Here is a 23336-nt window from a genome sequence, read left to right as displayed (position 1 = left end):
GGATATAGGATGGCCCTTCATCTGTCCACCTCTTCCATCGAGGCCTCTAGTGCACCGTCCGAGAACCTTGGTGCATGCTCTCTCCCAGGCGCAGCCATTCTTCAATATCTTCCAGCAGTTCTCAAAGGACTTCCTTCAGCCACAGTGCACCTCCCCTTTAAGAAGTGCAGGCTGCCTTTAAGGAGTGCTAGCAATATTGGGGCCCTCTGCTGGTGCGTGCAGCCCATCAACAGCACAGGTAGTGTTGGATGCACGCAGCAATCATTGAAATCATCAGGCAGCATGAATGTTACACGCTGCCTGCATCGCTATGACCGAGCACAGGTTATTCGCACACTGCGATCCCATCGCCCATTTTCGGGTTATCCAATATAACCTCTATTGCCTCTTGTATCTTTCAGAGAAAGGATGAGCAGGACTCTTTCCAATGGCATTGATTGCTGAGTTTCCCAAAAATCCACATTGACTTTGATTTTCTCAGCTGTCTCCCTTTTGACTATTGATCTGTTGTTACAACTGAAACCTGTGTGATGTTAATATAATTTTCCTTCCTTCATGTCAATCAGCAAGGCAGCCTGCCACCAAATTTTGTTCTCACCCTACTTTTAACCTGCCTCATTATCGTCATGGCCCACTCACAAGAGTAAATCAGGTTTGTCTTCAGCTCATTAGGTATTAAAGCAGCTTTAGCAACTTCTTAGCCTGTTAGGCATGGCTTCAAAACTGTCCTAATCAGAAGATTGAATAATATAGCTGAGGAAATAGTTCAGAAGCTTACATGTTGGACATGTCAGTAGATGACAAAACTGATTAAAAATGTTTCTAAAATGGGGCAACAGAGTAATGTGGTACAGACTAGTAGGATAGAGACCCCTGCCTATGATCCTCCGGACACTTGAGTTACAGTCCCAGCTTTATTGTAATGAGAATGCTCTGAATAAAAGCAAGATTGTTCCTCACAGGGTGCTTTAACGCAACACCTTGCTGCCAGTTTCAGAGCAATATTGGCAGAGGGCTCATGGCAAGTCACTCATCATGGGGATGGTGCATGACACAAAGAAAACTCAAGAAAGGAGAAAAGAGATAGAGTGCCTTTCGAAGAGTGTTATTTCAAAAAAAGTTTCCACAGTAGGTTTCTATTTAGTTTGACTTTTAGAAAGACTGTTACTTTCATATAAACATTGAATACACTGTCGTCATAAAATGGAATCCATTCATTAAGTTCGCTGATGATACAAAAATTGGTAGGGTGGTAAATAGCGAGGAGGATAGCCTCAGTTTGCAGGACGATATAGATGGGTTGGTCAGATGGGCGGAACAGTGGCAAATGGAATTTAACCCGGAAAAGTGCGAGGTGATGCACTTTGGAGGGACTAACAAGGCAAGGGAATACACAATGAATGGGAGGACCCTAGGCAAGACAGAGGGTCAGAGGGATCTTGGTGTGCAAGTTCACAGATCCCTGAAGGCGGCGGAACAGGTAGATAAGGTGGTAAAGAAGGCATATGGGATACTTGCCTTTATTAGCCGAGGCATAGAATATAAGAGCAAGGAGGTTATGATGGAGCTGTATAAAACACTGGTTAGGCCACAGCTGGAGTACTGTGTGCAGTTCTGGTCGCCACACTACAGGAAGGATGTGATCGCTTTGGAGAGGGTGCAGAGGAGATTCACCAGGATGTTACCAGGGCTGGAGCGCTTCAGCTATGATGAGAGACTGGGAAGATTGGGTTTGTTTTCCTTGGAGCAGAGGAGGCTGAGGGGGGACATGATTGAGGTGTACAAAATTATGAGGGGCACAGATAGGATGGATACTAAGGAGCTTTTTCCCTTTGTTGAGGGTTCTATAACAAGGGGGCATAGATTCAAGGTAAAAGGCAGGAGGTTTAGAGGGGATTTGAGAAAGAACTTTTTCACCCAGAGGATGGTTGGAGTCTGGAACTCACTGCCTGAAAGGGTTGTGGAGGCAGGAACCCTCACAACATTCAAGAAGCATTTGGATGAGCACTTGAAATGCCATAGCATACAAGGCTACGGACCAAATGCTGGAATATGGGATTAGATTAGACAGGGCTTGATGGCCGGCGCGGACACGATGGGCCGAAGGGCCTCTATCCGTGCTGTATAACTCTATGACCTAACTCTATGATCTATGACCATTGTTTTAGAATTGTAGAATTTTACTGCACAGAATTATCAAATATCCATTTAATTTTTTGAATATTTATACACTTTCCTTTTAGAAACTATTCCGGATTCTGCTTCCATCACTGATTCTAATAGAGCATTCCATTCCTTAACAGTCCTCTGTGTAAAAAAAAAGTTTCCCTAATCTCTCCTTTCATTCTTTTGATGATGCTTTTAAATTTCTCTGGTAACCAACTGCCCGACCAGTGGAAATAGATTTTTTTAACCTATTTTTCCACTTTTTTCTTTACAGCTTTATCAACTTGTCCTCCCACTTTTAAAGATTTAGATATTTGAACCTATCAGTTTGCTCTTCTACTCCTTTTGAAAGTTTAATCATTTAGTGTATATTTTTTCCTCTTATTCTTCCTTCTAAAATGCATCACCTCACATTTCACCACATTAAATTTAATCTATTTACCCAGTCTACCAATCTGTCCTCCTAAATCCACTAACGTCTCTGTCACAGTTAACTATGCTTCCTATTTTTGTGATGTTTGTTTTTGATATGGTACCCCTATACCCTATATTGAGAACAACCGTGGTTCTAACACTGACCCCGAGCACAGTTTACATTCTACCAGTCCAAAAATCACCCATTAACCAACACATTCTGATTTTAGCTAACTTCCTACCCATGCTGCCACATTCTGTTCAATACTGTACACCTTAATTTTATTAACAGACCTCTTATGTGACACCTTATCAACTGCCTTTTGAAATTCCATATGTACAAGATTCACTGCATTTCCTATATCAAAGAACTATATTAAACTTGTCAGACACAACATTCCCTTTATAATATCATGCTAGCCGTCCTTAATTAACCCATGTCTTTCTAAGTGAGCATTAATTTTATCTCATATTATAACCTCTAGAAGCTAACCCACTACCAATGTTAGGCTGACTGGTCTATAGATACTCAGTTTATCCCTTTAGGAACATAGGAATGATCAGGACCTTCCCTAAAAATAATATTTCAGTCCGTCTGACTGGCCCAGAGTTCAACAACAGAATATACAGTTCACTACCTATCTCCCTCAATTGATTTTCATGCCAAAGGTCAATTCTCCTCCCTCATAAAATTACAGATGTTATAAGCCTCAATCACCTTCCTAGGGAGTCTATTCCAAATATTCACCACTGATTGAGGTGAATTGTAACTTTATGCGATAATGTAAAACAGGTGATAGTGAGCCAGCAGCCCGTTTTACATCTCTCCTGATTTTTATTTCTGACTCGCAATCACCTGTTTTACGCTATCGCACAGAGTCAAGATCTACCCCACTGAGTGATATAGTTATGCATGATCTGTCCATTTACCTTCCCTCTTTAGAATGTTATCGCATGTGCCCTATTTGTTCTCCTTTTTGAACAGAGAAGTTGCAATGGCAATGCTCCAGTGCTCTGGTACAACTTCTATATCCAAGAATGTTTGAAAGATTATGGTCACAGCCTCTGCTATTTTCTCTCTGATTTCCCTCAACATTCTTGGAGGGCTTCTAGAGAAATGAGCAGTGAAGGTTAACTGATCTGGATGGAGAGTATCTCTGTACTCAGAGAAATAATGGGAGATATACATTGAGAGAAATTAAAATGAATAAGGATGTTACAGCACAGAAGGAGGCCACTCAGCCCATCAAGCCCGTGCCGGCTCTCTGCATGAGCAATCCAGCTAGTCCCATTCCCCCGCCCTTTCCCTATAGCCCTGCATTTTTTTTTCCCTTCAAGCATTTATCCAATTCCCTTTTGAAAGCCACGATTGAATCCGCCTCCACCATCCCATCGGGCAGTGCATTCCAGATCATTACAACTCGCTGCGTAAAAAAGCTTTTCCCCATGTTGCCTTTGGGTCTTTTGTCAATACCTTAAATCTGTGTCCTCTGGTTCTCGACCCTTCTGCTAATGGGAACAACTTCTCTCTATCTACTCTGTCTAGACCCCTCTGTGTAGGTTTATTTCCCAGTTTATCTTTGCCAATGAGCAAATAATTATAAATATTATCCAAGGGTTTACAAAATCTGCAGTATTTCCAAATTGTTTAAAATATTTTCCAGTCTACCATATTTATGAAATGCATGTTGTTTGATTCACAGGTAAGTTTGTACAAATTACAAAGAGAACTCTTAAAAAAGAGTTTACAAATTTGCATTCCTGGCACACAAGTTTTGCACACTATTACGCATATCAGGGATAATGGACAGAAAATCTGTAGGACTCACTGAACTTCCATCCTTTAATATATTTAACTGATATAAAATCATTATGTGTTCACATATCATAAAATATTACCCAAATCTTTATATTCAGGGGGTGTTTTATGTTTTTTGATTACTAATTATAGTTATAGAGACCAAGCTGGTAAGATTGTCACACATTGATCAGTCTCCTACTCTGTAATAGAAAGTTTGCAAATAAAAGCCAGATGGTTTGAAATACTTTCTGGTCCTCTAAGTGCTTTACAATAAGAAGAAAACAATTAAGGCTATTCTGATTTTTCGTCATGTATACTGAGGTTTATGCTGTTTTTCAATCCTTTTTACTCCTAGTTACAATCCTGACCTTCACCCTCACTTTTAAGCAGGCTGTAATTATCATAATTTATTGGTGAGCTTTTATTATATTAGTAGTCATATTTCATCACCTTTTATCCTCTTGCATTTTATCAGTTACACTTCATCTTAATTGCATTTAATTGCATTTGTTTCATAGCTCTTCTGCTTGGTTATATCATCAGCTAGTTAATGCTTTGTCACCATGTGAGATCTGATTAGACATATGTATCCATAGCTTGTATGGAACTGCAAATTTATGTCAAATTGGTTATGCAGTGTCTGCTGCATCTCATCAATCACCACAGTATCTTGGAGGAAGGATGTAGGTTGCAGTATCTCATCACACCACAGTCCTGTCTCATTGACCAAATCACCCTCAGTGGGAAATATGGCGGCCGTGCCTTCAGCTGTCTAGGTCCTAAACTCTGAAATTCCCTCCCTAAACCTTTCCACCTCTCTACCTCTCTCTTCTCCTTTAAGGCGCTCCTTAAACCCTACCTCGCTCCTGTCCTAATATCTCCTTATGTGGCTCGGTGTGAAGCGCCTTAGGATATTTTACTATGTTAAAGGCGCGATATAAATGCAAGTTGTTGTTGCTGTTGTTGAAATAGTTAATTCCCTTCAGTCAATTGATTTGTAGTTGATGGCCTGATTTATATAAAGTTGGGAACAGGTAAACTCATCATGCCCTCATGCCAGTGTAGTTAATTTTTCACTCCTTCTGCTTAGAAAGTGAGGAAAAATGTGTTCAGTCTAATGTAGCTTTAGAGCTTACCTTCATTTTTCTTTTCTTTAGGATAGGTCTTTGATGTCACATATGTTTATTATCAGTTATCTATAGCCTACTGTCTTCTAATCCCATTCCCTGTCACAGGATTTAATCACTCATTGTCAGAAATAGCTCCACTATGTGAGGATGTCGTTCAGCCCTTTTCCTGCAGATGTGTTGCCTCCCTTGATCTTGGTTTCACTTTTCCGGCTTTTACATTGTATAAGTCCTGATTTTTTTTTATCATTCCCTTTTATTTTTATTTTTTAACTTTAATGTGCTCTTCTCCTGGGTTGCAAATAGAACAAGATGATTATTTTGGCAGCACTTTTTGCTTATTCGTTCCTTGGACATTAATTTCCTCGAGGGGCCAACCCCCACCCCCGTACTTGAGGTCCACCGCACCTCTGGTGAAACAGTGGCATGGAGATTTCCTATTCTGGGCCAGTAGTATGGCCTGGGCGCATTGGTGGCGCAGGCATGCCCCTTGGCAAACCGGGAAACAGGAGTGCAGCCTGCAGGCCTGAGAGTGGAGCAGGGGGATGAAAGTACCTCAACCGGGAGATCCTTGTGTTCTCTTCGGCAGCCCGTTGTGGGAGCAGGGAGGCTGGGAAATAACTCTGAAAATTGGACCGCTGTTGCAATCCAACTTGCAAACAAAATGCTTGGTACATGAATACAGACATACTTGACTCAATTGCAGGTCCAGGTGCACACTGCAGGCTTCATGACAGCATAGGTCCATTAGCATTGCAAAACTAATTATTCATTAATTTTGTTCTTTTTTTCCATTTTTACTTTAAAGAATGCACATACGCTGATAGGCACAAGTCCAGAACACACAAACTTTGGGGCTAGAAACATAGAAAATAGGAGCAAGAGAAGGCCATTTGGCCCTTCGGGCCTGCTCCGCCATTCAAAATGATCATGGCTGATCGTCTAACTCAGTACCCTGTTCCTGCTTTTTCCCCATATCCCTTGATCCCTTTAGCATTAAGAAATATATCTATCTCCTTCTTGAATACATCTAATGACTTGGCCTCAACTGCCTTCTGTGGTAGAGAATTCCACAGGTTCACCACCCTTTGAGTGAAGAAATTTCTCCTCATCTCGGTTCTAAACGGCATACTCCGTTTCCTGAGACTGTGACCCCTGGTTCTGGACTCCCCAGCCATCGGGAACATCCTACCTGCATCTAGTCTGTCTAGTCCTGTTAGAATTTTATATGTTTTGATGAGATCCCCTCTCATTCTTCTAAACTCCAGTGAATGTAGGCCTAGTCAACCCAATCTCTCCTCATACGTCAGTCCTGCCATCCCAGGAATCAGTCTGGTAAACCTTCGTTGCGCTCCCTCCATGGCAAGGACATTCTTCCTCAGATAAGGAGACCAGAACTGCACACAATACTCCAGATGTGGTCTCACCACATGGTTCCTTCGTGACAGCAGTTGCAATACTGTAATATCACAATCATCATTAACCAGCAATTTCTTTCTGCATTAGGGTTGTGGTTGGCAAAACAGTAGTAATAATAAGAAAAAAAAATAAGAAAAGGGCAAAAGATGGAGAAAGAAAAAATGTTGGTGCTGTTGGTATCGACTTTCATGTTTTCATCCACAGCAAAACCCATAAGTCCCTACCATTATAACATCTTGAAGGTATAATTAGCGACAGCATGAATTATCATTATTAACCCCTTTTACATTTGTAAGGTAGAATATAGATTTTACTCAATGAACATAAGTTCTATCTTTTGAAATGTGAAGGCTAGAGCTGGTGGTCTAACTTTACATAACCATGCACTGTGATAGTTCTTTATAAACTTTACATTATGAATTAAATATTAAATACCTAATATTAAGCAGTATACATGCCACTTAATCAAACAGGAAGAATCCTGTTGAAAAGCATGGTTCACAGTCAAAGTATCATGGTATCAGGATGTGTTTGATCAGTGAATAGTCATTTTCCATAATTAGGTACAAAGTTATACAAAGTCAACAGAAGTACAGTTTGTTTCGATGTTGCTGTTTTCTCATGTAATGTCAGAAACATCTAAGTATCTCTTAACATTATTTCTGTGCAGAATACGAAGGCTCAGGAACAGAAAGACGCCAAAAACACGTAAAGTGTGGAAAATGCAAGTATGGAGCTGAATGTGATGAAGATGCAGAGGATGTCTGGTAATTTATCTTTCAAAACCTACAACAGAGGCAACATAAATGTAGGATAAAAAAGAACAACTTTCATTTCATGCAAAGCAAATGGCAATTATTTGTGAATAAGTTAAAAACCTGTTCAAGGATATTCACACATTTCATCTTGTGAGCTCATTTGCAATCTGTTGATTCTTTCCATAGGAATAGTTTTGAGTAGACTTTTGTTTTACTTGACATCTAGGACAAAACTGGGAATATTGACGGAAGAGCACAGGAGAGTTAGAGATGGATAACTGCCTTACCTCAGTTGTCAAACACTGGATTTACACTGGATTATGTAAAACTCTATTGATTAAAAATGTCAACACACAAAAACTTTTTTAAAAAAGCAACTAAAGGGGAACTAAATGGAAATAAAATCAGAAGAAGGAAATAAGGATAAATATAAAATAGATATAATCAAATATAAGAAAGGAAAATGGGAAAAGAGAAAAATAGACAAAAACATATTGCATTTGTATAGTCAAAATACCCAGCTCTTGTTAGTCTCTGGTCTATTTATCTTTATTCTCTCTCATAATTTCTCTCTCAGCCTAATTTTTACTGGAATTTTTTTTGCTAAACTTTACACTAAGTTACTCAAATGAAAACAATTCTTCTCATGCTGTTTAAAATAGGGTTGACAATTGTAAACAATTTTACAACACCAAGTTATAGTCCAGCAATTTTATTTTAAATTCACAAGCTTTCGGAGGCTTCCTCCTTCGTCAGGTGAACGATGTGAAAACATCGTTCACCTGACGAAGGAGGAAGCCTCCGAAAGCTTGTGAATTTAAAATAAAATTGCTGGACTATAACTTGGTGTTGTAAAATTGTTTACAATTGTCAACCCCAGTCCATCACCGGCATCTCCACATCATAAAATAGGGTTAAGTATGTACATGTGGAGTACTTGCCCCTCTGAGTCTGTCCCACAATAGCAGAGTTCAAAATCAGACCTATGTTCAATATATATATACCACACTGGAGTCAAATCCCACAGGAGCCAGAAGTCACATATTTTGACACAACAGTTACAGTGAAGCAATGCTCTGATGATATATCCTCTTGGAGCACATTTACTAGACAGCATTGAATTTTGTAGAGATAGGAGGCATTAGAGGTTAGGTAGAGGTTTAGATTTGGTTAGTGGTCAGGGACTGGAGGATGTGATTGCAAGTCAGGCAGGTAAGGGGACCCTAGATGCAGTGGTGGAGGAGCCTCAGCCTTTGCCCTTGTCCAACAGGTATGAGATACTTGCTACCTATGTGGCTGAGAACAAAGACTGCAGGGAGGATGGGCAAATTGACCATGGCACCATAGTACAGGAGACCATTCAAGTGGGAGGAGCAAAAAGGAATGTGGTAGTGGTCAGGGATATTATGGTCAGGGGAATAGACACTGTTCTCTGCAGCCATGACCGGGAGTTCCAAAGGCTGTGTTGCCTGCCCGGTGCAAGGATTAAGGATATCTCCTCGTGGCTGGAGAAGAACTTGGAGCAGGAGGAGAAAGATCCAGTTGTCATGGACCATGTAGGAATCAACGACATAGGTAGAACTAGGAATGAGGTTCTGCTGAGGGAGTTTGAGGAACTAGGGTCCAAATCAAAAAGCAGAACCTCAAAGGTAATGATGTCTGGATTACTACTTGAGCCACGCACAAGTTGGCATAGGGTCAAACAGATTAGATGGTTACATGTGTGACTGAAAGAGTGGTGTGGGAGGCAGGGGTTTCAATTCATGGGGCACTGGCACCAGTACTGGGGAAAGAGGGAGCTGTCCCGTTGGGATGGGCTCCACTTAAACTGGGCTGTGACCAGTGTCCTGGTGAATCGCATTACCAGGGCGGTAGATAGGGCTTTAAACTAATGGGGGGGGGGAGGGTTCAGGTAAGGGTAAATTTATAAGTCTAAAGAGAAAAGTCAAGGCTGTAGAGCAGAGTAATGATTCACTCACCTGACGAAGGAGAAAGCCTCCGAAAGCTTGTGATTTTCAAATAAAACAGTTGGACTATAACCTGGTGTTGTAAGATTCATTACATTTGTCAACCCCAGTCCATCACCGGCATCTCCACATCATGGGTAAAAACAAGCAGAGTTTTGTCAGGAAGGGACAGAGAATTTAACAAAGGTAACAGGGCATTATTGACTAGGTCACATCAGGGAAAAATAATCAAATGTTAAAATTAAAGGCACTATATCTGAATGCAAGAAGCATTCGTAATATCTTAGATGAATTAATGGCACAAATAGAGATAAATGGGTTTGATCTAGTAGCCATTACTGAGACATGGTTGCAGGATGACCAAGGTTGGGAACAAAATATTCCAGGGCACTTGGCTTTTAGAAAAGATAGGCAAAATGGAAAAGGAGTGGGGGGGGGGGGGGGGGATAAATAAAGGATACAGTAGTGAGAAAGGATCTTAATTCAGAAAATCAGGACATAGAATCAATATGGGTGGAGCTAAGAAACAACAAGGGGCAGAAAACACTGGTGGGAGTACTTTATAGGCCCCCTAACAGTAGTTATAGTGTTGGACAGAGTATAAAGCAGGAAATTAGAGGAGCATGTCTCAAGGGTAATGCAATAATCGTGGGGGACGTTAATCTTCAAATAGTCTGGGCAAACCAAATTGGCAAAAGTGGTTTGGAGGACGAGTTCATGGAATGCATTCGAGACCGTTTTCGAGAACAATATGTTGAGGAACCAACCAGGGAACAGGCGGTTTTAGATCTAGTATTGTGTAATGAGAACAGGGTTAATTAGTAATCTTATAGTAAAGGATCCTCTGGGAGAGAGTGATCATAATATGATAGAATTTCATATAGGGTTTGAGAGTGATGTAGTTAAGTCTGAAACTAGCATCTTAAATTTAAACAAAGCCAATTACATAGGTATTAGGGGCAAGTTGGCTAAGGTAGATTGGGAAATTGGATTAAAAGATATGACAGTAGATAAGCAATAGCGAACATTTAAAGAAATAAATCATAATTCTCAATGAATATACATTCACTTCAGGAATAAAAACTCCACGGGAAAAGCGATCCAACCGTGGCTAACTAGAAAAGTTAAGGATGTTATTAGATTAAAAGAAGAGGCTTGCAATGTTGCCAAAAAGAGTGGTAAGCCTAAGGTTTGGGAGGGTTTTAGAAATCAGCAAAGGATGACCAAGCAACTGATAAAAAGGAAGAAAATAAAATATGAGAGTAAACTAGCAAGAAATCTAAAAACAGATTGTAAGAGTTTCTACAGGTATGTAAAAAGGAAGAAATTAGCGAAAGTAAACGTGGGTCCCTTAGAGGCTGAGACAGGAGAAATTGTAATGGGGATTAAGGAAATGGCGGAGACGTTAAACAAATATTTTGTATCTGTCTTCAAGTAGAGGAAACAAAAAGCCTACCGGAAATATTGGGGAACCAAGGGTCTAATGAGAGCGAGGAACTTAAAGTAATTAAGATTAGTAAAGAAAAAGTACTGGAAAAATTAATGGGACTAAAAGCCAACAAATCCACTGGACCTGATGGCCTACATCCTAGGGTTCTAAAAGAGGTGGCTGCAGAGATAATGGATACAATGATTTGATCTTCCAGAATTCCCTAGATTCTAGAATAGTCCCCTTGGATTGGGAGATAGCAAATGTAACCCCGCTATTCAAGAAAGGAGAGAGAGAGAGAACTAAAGGTTAGTTAGCCTGACAGCAGTAGTAGGAAAAATGATCCAATCTATTATTAAGGACGTGGTAACAGGGCACTAAGAAAATCATAATATGATTAGACAGAGTCATCATGGTTTTATGAAAGGGAAATTGTGATTGACAAACCTATTGGAGTTTTTTGGGGATGTAACTAGCAGGGTGGATAAAGGGAAGCGGGTGGATGTAGTATATTTGGATTTTCAAAAGGCATTCGATAAGGTGCCACACAAGAGTTTGTTACACAAGATTAGAGCACATGGGATTGTGGGTAATATATTAGCATGGACATTAGAAAACAGAGAGTAGGAATAAACACGTCATTTTCGGGTTGGCAGGCTGTAACTAGTGGGGTGCTACAAGAATCAGTGCTTGGGCCTCAGCTATTTGCAATCTATATCAATGACTTAGATGAGGGGACTGAGTGTAATGTACCCAAGTTTGCTGACGATACAAAGCTAGGTGGGAAAGTAAGTTGTGAGGAGGACACAAAAAGGCTACAAAGGGATATAAACAGGTTAAGTGATTAGGCAAGAAGGTGGCAGATGGAGTATAATGTGGGGAAATATGAAATTATACATTTTTGTAGGAAGAATAGAAAAGCAGAATATTTTTTAAAAGGTGAGAGACTAGTAAATGTTTGTACTCAGAGGGATTTGGGTGTCTTTGTACATAAAACACAGAAAGTTAACATACAGGTATAGCAAGCAATTAGGAAGGCAAATGGTATGTTAGCCTTTATTGCAAGGGGGTTGGAGTATAAGAGTAAGGAAGTCTTGCTACAATTATATAGGGATTTGGTGAGTCCTCACCTGGATACTGTGTACAATTTTGGTCTCCTTACCTAAGGAAGGATATACTTGCCTTAGAGGGGGTCTAATGAAGGTTCACTGGATTAATCCCTGGGAGAGAGGGTTGACCTATGAGGAGAGATTGAGTAGAATGGGTCTATATTCTCTGGAGTTTAGAAGATTGAGAGGTGATCTCATTGAAATATATAAGATTCTGAGAGGGCTTGACAGGATAGATGCTGAGAGGCTGTTTCTCCTGGCTGGAGAGTCTAGAACTATGGATCATAGTCTCAGGATAAGGAGTCAGCCATTTAGGACTGAGATGAGGACAAATTTCTTCATTCAGAGGGTTGTGAATTTTTGGAATTCTCTACCCCAGAGGGCTGTGGATGCTCAGTCGTTGAGCATATTCAAGGCTGGGATCGACAGATTTTTGGACACTAAGGGAATCAAGGGATATGGGGATTGAGTGGGAAAGTGGAATTGAGGTAGAAGATCAGCCATGATCTTATTGAATGGCGGAGCAGGCTTAAGGAGCCGTATGGCCTACTTGTGCTCCTATTTCTTATGTTATGTTCTTAATGTTTGTTAAAGTAGGTTGGCTTCTGGGTTTTTTTTGCAGTAAAGCTACAGGATGAAAGCGTGAATATTATTTCAGCGTTGTGAAACTATAAATCACTGCACCTTTCTCTGTAGATGTTGACACAAGTATAATCTAATCCTAGGTTATCATTTCATATTCATCAATAGTATCCTCTTGGACAGTTTATCAAATGGGAAAAATGTGTATTTTTGATGTATACATGATATACTGAAATTGTGTTTCTGCAATACATCAAATGTATTATTTTAATCAGCATATGTTGATACAGTTCATTAATCCTGTAATAATTTTCTACAAGGGAAGCACAACCGTCTCTCAAAGGCTCTGTGTTATCCACCAGACATCTTTGAGTGAATACACACTATGGAACAACCCATTGCAATAAGGATAGCAGCCAAACAGCATCACTCATACCACATATCTCATATTCTGCTGGTGATGAAGAAACTGACTTGTGTCATACCCACCTTGTCTGAACCTTTTCTACTTATTGGAAAATTGCACACCTGTATTAGGAAAAATATTGATTTAAGAAGGAAAAGGTACAAAAGTAACATAACTTGGCATTAATTATTCATTGAAAGTTTCCAGTAAAGCTGTTATCAAGGCGAAGCAAATGTTGAAGTGTACTTGACTATAAGGTGAAACATTTTACTCTAGCGTTATGCAAACCGTCGGTGGGGCAACTTTTAGAATATGTGCAATTTTGGATGTCTTGCTTCAAAACAACAGCAACAACAAATTGCATTTAATTAGCAATTTTAACGTCGAAAAATGTCCCAAAGCACTCTACAGAGGGATAGTCAAAAAAATGACACTGCCCCAAAGAATAGATGATAGCAGGGGTGAAAAAAACTTGGTCAAAGAGAGGGGTTTTAAGAAGGGTCTTAAAGGAAGAGAGGGAGGTGGAGAGAATTAGGGAGTAAATTCAAGAGCATGAGTGCTAGGCAGGTGAAAGCATGGGCGCCAATGTGTTGAACAAGAGAACAACATTAGAAAAACAGAGAGTTCAGGGGGGTTGTAGACCCGAAGGAGGTTACAGAGACAGGGACAATTGAGGCCATGAATGGAATTTAAACATGAGGATGTGAACTTTAAATTTGATGTGTTGGGAGAACAAGTGCCGATGCAGGTCAGCAAAGCTTGGGATGATGGACGAGCAGGATTTGGTGTGGGATATGAAATGAGTAGCAGAGTTTTGGACGAGCTGAAGTCTTACAGAAGGTGGAGAATGGGAGGCTGGCTAGGGAGCAGTGGAATTGTTGACTGTGGAGATGACAAAGCGTCAATAAGGGTTTCAGCAACAGATAGGCTGAGGTAGGAGTAGAGGCAGGCGATGTTACAGAAGTAGGCTATCTTTGTGATGGAGAGGATATGGAGTCAGAAGCTTAACTCAGGGTCAAATAGAACACTGAGGTTGTGGACAGTCTGGTTTAGCCTCGGAGAGTGACCGGGAGCGGGGGAGGGGGGAATAGAGTTAGCGGCAAGGGTACGGAGTTTGTGAAGGGAGTTGAAGACAATGGCTTTGATTTTCCTAATATTTGGCTAGAGAAAATTCCAGACAAGCAGTCTGATAGTATATAATTAGTGGAGATGTCAAGAGAGGTGATGGAGAGGTAGAACTTGATGTTATCAGCACACAAAAGGAAGCTAACCTCATGCCTGTGAATGGTGTACTTAAGGGGCACCATGTAGATGAGGAAGAAGAGGGGGGGCAAAGATAGATCTTTGGGGGACTTTGGAGGTAACTGTACGAGGGTGGGAAGAGAAACCATTGCTGGAGATACTCTGGCTATAATTGGATAGCTTAGAATGGTACCAAGCCAGGGATGTCTCACTGAGCTGGACAAGGGAGGAGAGGTCAAGGATGGATCCTTGGGTGACTTCCAAAGTGACAGTGGTGGGGTGGGAAGAAGAAGCCATTGATAGAACTGTTCTAGCTATGATCAGATAGGTACGAGTGGAACCAAGTGAGGGTAATCCCACTGAGCTGGACAAAGGACGAGAGAGAGTGGAGGAGGATGGTGCAGTTGAACATGTCAAAGGCTGCAGAGCAGTTGAGGAGGATGAGAAGTGGTAATACACCTTGGTCACAATCAGAGAGAATTTTATTTGTGACTTTGATTAGGGCCATTTTGATGCTATGGGAGGTATGGAAACCTGATAGGAGAGATTCAGACAGGGAGTTGCAGGAGAGAAGGAGACAGATTTGGCAGGTGACAACACATGCAAGAAGTTTAGAAAGAATAGAGAGTGGTAGCTGGCATTTACAATGTAAGCTGGTATGGGGGCCAGGAAGGCGAGTTGGGTGGTCAGCAATTTAGTAGTTTAGGGACACGGAGCAGGAGCTGGGTCTCATGGACGAAATAGGATTGGAAAGGGCATGGGTGGAGATGGGGAGAAACTAGAAAGGGGTGAGGTTTCAGGGCTATGGAAAGGAGAGGCTTGGCTTGGTAAACAAGGGGAAACAGCACTGGCAGGTGAATGGATGGCCTCTGTCTTGGTGACAAATAAGTCTGTGACAGCTGAGGGTGGAGGGGGCAGGGTTAAGGTGTTTATGGAGGCAGCTGGAAGTGAGAAAGAAGCCAGAAGCCAGAAGCGATCTTTGCTCTTCAGTACGATCATAGACTAGTGAAAGGAGAGTGAGTCTGGGTAGAGCCTGGTTTAACGATGGGCAGCTAAGCCAGTTGTGCGCTAGATATGCTCAAAAGCTGAGACTTGGGAGAGAGAAGATGGGACCATGCCAGCAGTAATCACTTGGATGGGAGATAGTGAGGGTTCTTCTGGGGACATTGGCATCAAAGGTGGTAGTAAGGGAGTGTTTGATCAAATCGACACATTGTGGTGGATGGAGAGCCAAAGGCTAGGCAGTTTGGAGTTTAAAGGGCTAGGCAGTTTGGAGTTTAGAAGTGCAGTTGTAAATATCTTTGGCAAGAGTTTTTTCCAAGGGTGGATATAGAAATAAATGGGCGCATTTAGAGGAGAGGTGGAGATTAAAGTCACCAAAGACGAGGAGTCACAGTGCAGAGGCTGCAGGAGGAAAGGAGGGAGACTATCTCAATGAGAAACTCAGGATGGGGCTGAGGGGGGATTTTGGGGAGAGACGAGAGGGATTGAACAAGATGTGATGCTTAAAGGAGGAGAAAGTGCCAGAGGAATAAGGGGTGAGACCAAGGTGTGACTTGATGATAAGGGCCATACCGCCACTGTGGCAGCTTGGGCAGGGCAGCTGTTGTGGTCAGGTGGGGAGACTTCAATAAGGGGCAACGTGTCACCGCCCACGAACCAAATTTCAGACAAAACCAAGATGTCAATACCCTCATCCACAATAAGGTCGTGGATGGCAAGAACATTGATCTTAAGTGAACAGGAATTCTTGAGGGAAATCCGGAGAGGGGCAGTGATTGTTGATCAAAAGACCTTGATGTACTGGAGAGGATTCAAAGATGAGTAACAAGAATGATTCAGAGACTTAGCTCTATATTATGAGAGACTTACATAACTATTACAGAGAATAAATTGAATGGAGGAGATCCATGTTTTGAAATGTCCAGAGGAATGAATGGTGCAGATGCAAGCAGATACTTAACTTAGACCATGAGCATAGAACCAGAAAACATAGATATAAAATTAACAAGCCTTAGCAAGACTTGAAATTGGAAGCAATTTTTTTCCACAGAGCTATGAATACAGATTTATCAGTTTATGGAATAGATTTCCAGATAAGGCAGTTAACGTTGTCTCAGTGAACACCTTAAAAAAAGTACTGCATGAACATCCAATTAGCAAAAGGATTGAAGGTTGTCAGGATAAGCACGGATAGTGTAGATTGAATGTGGTGGGACATAAGATTAGATCAGCATCCTGGATTAATGCTTGATTTGTTTTTGTGGGGCTCAGGTAGAAACTTGGCGGAAGTGTAAATGATGGAACAGGTTGTACCTGATCTTTAGAAGGAACAAGCTTCTCAGGCCCAATGGCTTTTTCTCCTTCCATCCTTATTGTACAAAAGCAAAGAGGTTATGATGAACCTTTATAAAACACTGGTTCGGCCACAACTGGAGTATTGTGTCCAGTTCTGGGCACCGCACTTTGGGAAGGATGTGAAAGCCTTGGAGAGGGTGCAGAAGAGATTTACTAGAATGATTCCAGGGATGAGGGACTTCAGTTACATGCATAGACTGGAGAAGTTGGGGTTGTTCTCCTTAGAGCAGAGAAGGTTGAGAGGAGATTTGATAGAGGTATTCAAAATCATGAAGGGTCTAGACAGAGTTTTTTTTTATTCGTTCATGGGATGTGGGCGTCGCTGGCAAGGCCAGCATTTATTGCCCATCCCTAATTGCCCTTGAATAGATAGAGAGTAGATAGAGAGAAACTGTTCCCGTTGATGGAAGGGTCAAGAACCAGAGGACATAGATTTAAGGTGATTGGCAAAGGAACCAAAGCTGACATGAGGAGAAACTTTTTTGCACAGCAAGCGGTTGTAATCTGGAATGCATTGCCTGAGGGGGTGGTGCAGGCAGATTCAATCGTGGCTTTCAAAAGGGAATTGGATAAATACTTGAAGGGAAAAAATTTGAAGGGGATAGGGTGGGGAGTGGGACTAGCTGGATTGCTCTTGCAGAGAGCTGGCATGGACTCGACGGACCGAATGGCCTCCTTCTGTGCTGTAACCATTCAATTATTCTATGATTTGTATTGTCACAGATGGAGGTAAAAATTGAGGCAGGATCGGTGATGCCAGGTAGTTGCCCCTAAGTCTTGTGTGGAAGTTTCCTCAGTTGTGTCTGTCCCCTTTCCAGGCGACACAATAAAGTGTCAGCCTTGGCTCAGTGGTAGCACTTTCGCCTCTGAGTTAGAAGGTTGTGAGCTCAACTCCCACTCCAGAGACTTGAGCACAAAATCTAGGCTGACACTTCAGTGCAGTAGTGAGGGAGTACTGCACCATTAGAGGTGCCATCTTTCAATGAGACGTTAAAAGCTAGGCCCCGCCGACCCTCTCAGATGGATGTATACGATCCCCTGGCAGTATTCGAAGAAGAGCAGTGGCGTTCTCCCCAGTGTCCTGACCAATATTTATCCCTCAGCCACATCACTAAAACAGATTATCTGGTCATTATCACATTGCTGTTTGTGGGACCTTGCTCTGGCAAATTGGCTGCCACGTTTCCTACATTACGACAGTGACTGCACTTCAAAAGTACTTCATTGGCTGTAAAGCACTTTTGGGATGTCCTGTGGTCATGAAAGGTGCTATATAAATGCAAGTCTTTCTTTCTTTAAAAAGAAATGGGACTAGCGAGATGATGTCACCCACTGGAATTCCCACCACGAATCAGGTGTACAGTATTCTAAGGTAACAAAAGTGGGGCCCACCAAAGTGGGAAAGGCCTTGTTTGCCTTAAGCAGAACACTGCAAAGTGAACAGCTGCTGTAAGCATACCAACCTCCCAGGAAAAGGGTCCAATTGTGCTACATTCTTTAACCTCCTACCAGACACTTACTTGAGCAGCTGGTCAATGCTGCTGTCTTTCTCTCCATCATAACGGGTGCCCTAATGGCCCACTTCATGTAAATAGCCTAACTCCAGGAATTCTGATAGGGTCAGATACATAACTGTTTGGCATACATGATGTCCTCTTCCACCATTGTTATCAACAGAGCGGCATCATGGGTTTTCAGGGCCCATGTTTGTGACCTTGTAAAGATCCATTATTTTGAGTTCTTGCTTGCTTCTCAAGCCACTTCAGTGAGAGAGGTAACATACATGGCTACAGATCTTCTAGAGTGACTCCCTTTAATTTCAATGGGACCTGGTACTTCAAAGTGGTTTTGAGGCATCTGAGCCAAGAAACATCACTACCAGTTGAGTGTGAATATACCTAGAGTTAATCAGTTTTTTTGGGTTAGGTGTCTCTAGGCTGGTTGGTATTATGATCAATGGAATTGTTCATAGATCCTAGGGGATTGCCACTAGTGTCATTAGTGCTTGGGAGGAGAGCAGAGACTCAAAATGCCAGATTTCTAGAAAACCTTTCTTGAATGAAGTAGTTTTTTTTGTTTTATTAAATGAGAGAAATGGAGAACACTTTGAATAGGAAGTACACCCTTTAAAAAAAATCATTGCAAAGAAATTTTCCCATAAAAGGGTGGATTTTCCAATCTGATTGGCTGGTTGTACCAGCACAGATTACACGATCAGGGGTCAGGAAATTGGGTGACCAGGCCTCAGTCCTATTCCTTGCCTGATTCTCATAGAATGTGATTTTCCACTCTACTACATTTGGGTGAAAGAGTGCTTTCACAAAAAAAAATCAAGAGCTTTGTTAAGGCTCCAAAAATTATGCAAATTACAAAAATAATTTTTGCAGCAAATTCCTGGTATTCTGACCGGGAATGTGTTTTGTAAACCCATACAAAATAGGCATTGCTGGGAAGGCACGTGTGACTTTCAATAGCTTGTTATCGTGCACGATATTGTTACCATCTGCACGTTCCCCTCCAAGTCACACACCATCCCGACTTGGAAATATATCGCCGTTCCTTCATCGTCGCTGAGTCAAAATCCTGGAACTCCCTACCTAACAGCACCGTGGGAGAACCTTCACCACACGGACTGCAGCGGTTCAAGAAGGCGGCTCACCACCACCTTCTCAAGGGCAATTAGGGATGGGCAATAAATGTTGGCCTTGCCAGCGATATCCACATCCCATGAACGAATAAAAAAAAAATGTGAATTACTGACCCGCCTCTCGAGAGCAGGTTACTCATCCGCCCACCAACCTGCCCCGGTTAAACTGGAAGTGGGCATAGTCGCGATGGTTTGAGGTCAGGTTTCAGATTTTTAAGAATTTAACCCTGCCCTCTCCCGCCCATCCTGGGGGAGTTAAAATCCCCCCAGGGATTGGAATCTCCTGCAGCCAACATACATGTTGTCGCTCCCCAGATCTGTGTCCATGACTCCCGCAGCTCCCTGTTTGAATCCCTCAAATTAGATTCCTGTCCCTCCCACAGCACCAAAATAGCAAGGATATAGCAAGTAACAAGTGAAAATATCAGGATTATATAAATTACATTGGACATGCCACACCAATAAAGAGAATGCATCGCAAAAAAAATCCCATGGGACAAATCACAATCCACACTGCTTTTACATTTAAAGGCTAAACTCACACATAACTGCAGGGCACAGAGTTGAACAGATGGATCATATCTGCTGAAACCTCTCACTGAACATGAAGGCAGAAGTCTGGATGTATTTGGAAAGGAGCCTCTCAAAGACCTTGAGATTGCAAACGTTGCAAGACCAGCTTGTATGTACTAATTAATCTATTTTCTTTGATTTGCATGATATGTTATATAAATGTACTCCCTGATTTGCATAAGCAAATTATAGTGCATGTAATGACAATACAGTACCTAAATAGATATGTGTGCTTATCTACTCATATTGTCCCATCTCCTATCTTCACAGAACAGTGAGAATCCAGTGGTCTGCAAGATGCACAGGAAGAGCACCACTCACCACAGCACCAGCTATCACACCTACCTCCACCACACTTGAACCAAGCATCAGATACAGACACTTTGCAAGAATTACATTATAATGTAGCCAAGGAAGGACTGGGTAAAACAGAGGGCACTGGTGATGAAAAGATAGCAGTGGTGAGCGTTGATGAGGGGCCAGCAGGTACAAGGCAGAAGACCAATGTTCCCCTCTTAAGTGGCACAGGAATACAGGCATTAGTGGAGCTTTTCAATAGAGGATATTAGAACATATATCTGTGATGAACAGCCACTTCCATCCCCCACATATACACAGTGGAAGCTGGTATAGATAGGTCAGGTCAATGGTTCTCTATACAATGGCTTACCATTCAATGGACACCAGTGGCATCTGTATTATTAATCTCACTTACACAGACCATGGACACAGTAGGAGTATCTTCCATGATTGTTCTGCCATGGAGGCATTGGAGTCCAAATTCCAAAGATGCAATCATGGTTGGCTTCAACTCACTTGGAAAATGATTACAGACGATCTTGAGAAAGGGATTGAGAGACCTTGTCAATGCACACACACAGATCAGTGGCCAGGAGATGCATTCTCCCCACTACCCCGAAATCGTGGAATTTCAAAGACTCCACGCTACAAGTGCAGCCTGTGAAAAGCAAACACATTTATTGACATTCTTCAAGCTAATGAAGTAGATTCTTACAATGAAATTAGAGAGAGTATGAAATAAAAACAGAAAATGCTGGAGCTAAAAAAAGAAAGCAAGATGATCATCAAATGGAGCTCTCTAGTCATGTAGAATATCCATTAATAAATTATTCAGGCTGAACTATTTCTTCAATTTTGAGTAAATATTTTTGTTCCACTCTCTTGATCATCCTCAGAAATTAATATGCTTTCTACTTTGCTCATCCTTAATATGAATTTGACCAACAAATTAGAAATGTAGACTTTATTTACCAATGAATGTAATAGTAATGGTCCAAAAAAATAATCTCACACTGTTTAAAGCAATGTTTCATAAGAGGGAAATCTATTGTGAGTGTTGTGAGGAAGAAAGGATATTCTAATGTCTGAGAGAATTGTTTTTCATCTTTCATCCTTTTTTGATATTGATGTTTGCCAGAAACATGAATAGTAGAAAACCCAATGAAAACAAATTGTGGACAGAGACATTATGCAAAATACTACTCTGCTCCTAGAGGATAACTGCATCCGTTATATTAAATGGAATCATTAAAGTCTAATATGCAGTAGTGTAGAAGGCAGTAAAATCAGCAAAGTGGAACAGGCGCCACAATGTTTATACAGTGTAACTGGGGCTTGAAATTAAGGAGAGACTTGAGAAATAATTCCTCTCAAGTCAGATAAACCTACCCCCAAAACCTCTTTCAAAGGGGCAAGCAAGTGAAAGAATACCTGCAACTCCGTCATTGGTGAGATACATCTGTGTACGCTCCTCGTAGAATCTCAAGTGTGATTTAAATGAATCATGGGAAACTGTGTGCTGCTGCTTGTGACTTTCAATCTTTCACATGTGAAATATTTATTCCATCAGAAATGAAATGATCAATTATGCGTATAAGATAAAGCTGCTACAGTATGTGTATTTGATTTTAGAATTGTGGCAGACATTTTGTTTTCTGAGGGTTACTATTTGAGCAGGTACAATTTGTGGCAAAGTCATGTTTAAAGGTTTCATTGTGATGTAATTTGCATAGCGGTGACTGGTTTAAGTGGTAACTGGTACAATGTGGATTTTTTGGTTTTATCAGGTGTGTGTGTAATATAGACTGCAGCAGATTCAACTACAATCCAGTGTGTGCATCTAATGGAAAATCATATGATAGTCCTTGCCTTGTCAAAGAAGCATCCTGCCAGAGACAGGAGTGGATTGAAGTAAAACGTCTTGGTAAATGCCAAGGTAAATAAATATATTTTCAGAAATGATGCATTGAGACTACATTTGCAGTAATGTTCTAAGAGACTGACATCTGTTTTATGTGGCAAAAATTCTGCAAAACATTTCATTAATTTATCCATGTGCAGAGTTTTAGAAATAATTAAGTAAAAGCCATAGTTGATGCATTATTTAACTTACCCATAATGTAATTATTGGCATTTCACCCAATCATTGTCATTTCCTTTCACCTCATGATGCATCCCAATGAGTGTTTAGCTCCATATGATTGTGCATTTCTGCCTTTTCGGTGCTATTGTACATTTCCAAATTACTATGTTTTCCATTAATAATTATGCAGTTCTAAATGAAAATATGCCTCCCCTTTAATAGAACTTGTCAGCATATTTGTTCTCAACTGTTATCTAGTGAATCATTTGTTAATGCATTAAGCTTGTTTCCAAGCAATAGAAAATGGCACTAAAGGAAACTAACAGGTGCATAGTATGAAGCTGGGGAATAGGACTACAGCAGGGTTCAGTCTAGGAATGACCTTATAAAGGGCAAATGAATGAAGCCATATTTGCTAAAGGTTCAATTAAGATGTATAAGACCTATTCCTTGCACATCAATCTCTCCTCTCTCTAAAAAAATTGAAAGGTGTTTTGAGATTGTCAGTACTCTAGATGAAGAAAATCATTCCAAAAATATATAATTTTAGCTGTCATTTTTGTCATGTTAATAAAAAGGCAATAGCAATTTGTTATCTCGTTGCAAATGATAGATACTAGCAACCGTACCACTTATGCTAACCTTGTTTCAATGCAGAATTTTTTTTCATCCAAGTGATACCAAAAATAGTTGGATCTTTAAAGCAGATTTAGAAAATCGGGCGCTGAGCGAACACCTAAATGGCGGGCAGGAAGTGCGGCAGTCGTCACATTGGGTAAAGACAAACATGAGGCGTCCTTCACCCACGCTGAAGCAGACATTAGACCCTTTGCAGATGCAAATACGGGGCCTAACGCCTGCTTGAAGTCTGCGCTCCAAGACTGGTTTGCCTTGAGGCAGCCAGCGCCATCCAGGCTGCACTTAGGGAAACTAGATCTAGGAATAGCCTGCAATA

At 41.2% G+C, this 23336-nt stretch overlaps 1 protein-coding gene across 1 annotated transcript in view; it reads left to right on the top strand.

The window, feature by feature from the left end:
* The window catches only part of LOC137342349 (tomoregulin-1-like), a 224748-nt gene that overhangs the window by 161564 nt on the left and 39848 nt on the right, over positions 1-23336 (top strand). The window contains exons 5-6 of the mRNA XM_068006288.1: positions 7598-7694; positions 22086-22234. Of these exons, the coding sequence (XP_067862389.1) occupies positions 7598-7694; positions 22086-22234 (246 nt within the window). The remainder of the gene's footprint in view (positions 1-7597; positions 7695-22085; positions 22235-23336) is intronic.

Source organism: Heptranchias perlo, chromosome 2, assembly GCF_035084215.1.
Source record: "Heptranchias perlo isolate sHepPer1 chromosome 2, sHepPer1.hap1, whole genome shotgun sequence".
In the NCBI taxonomy this organism is placed as follows: Eukaryota; Metazoa; Chordata; class Chondrichthyes; order Hexanchiformes; family Hexanchidae; genus Heptranchias; species Heptranchias perlo.
The sequence above is the reverse complement of the archived record's forward strand: the minus strand, read 5'-3'. Positions and strand labels throughout refer to the sequence as shown.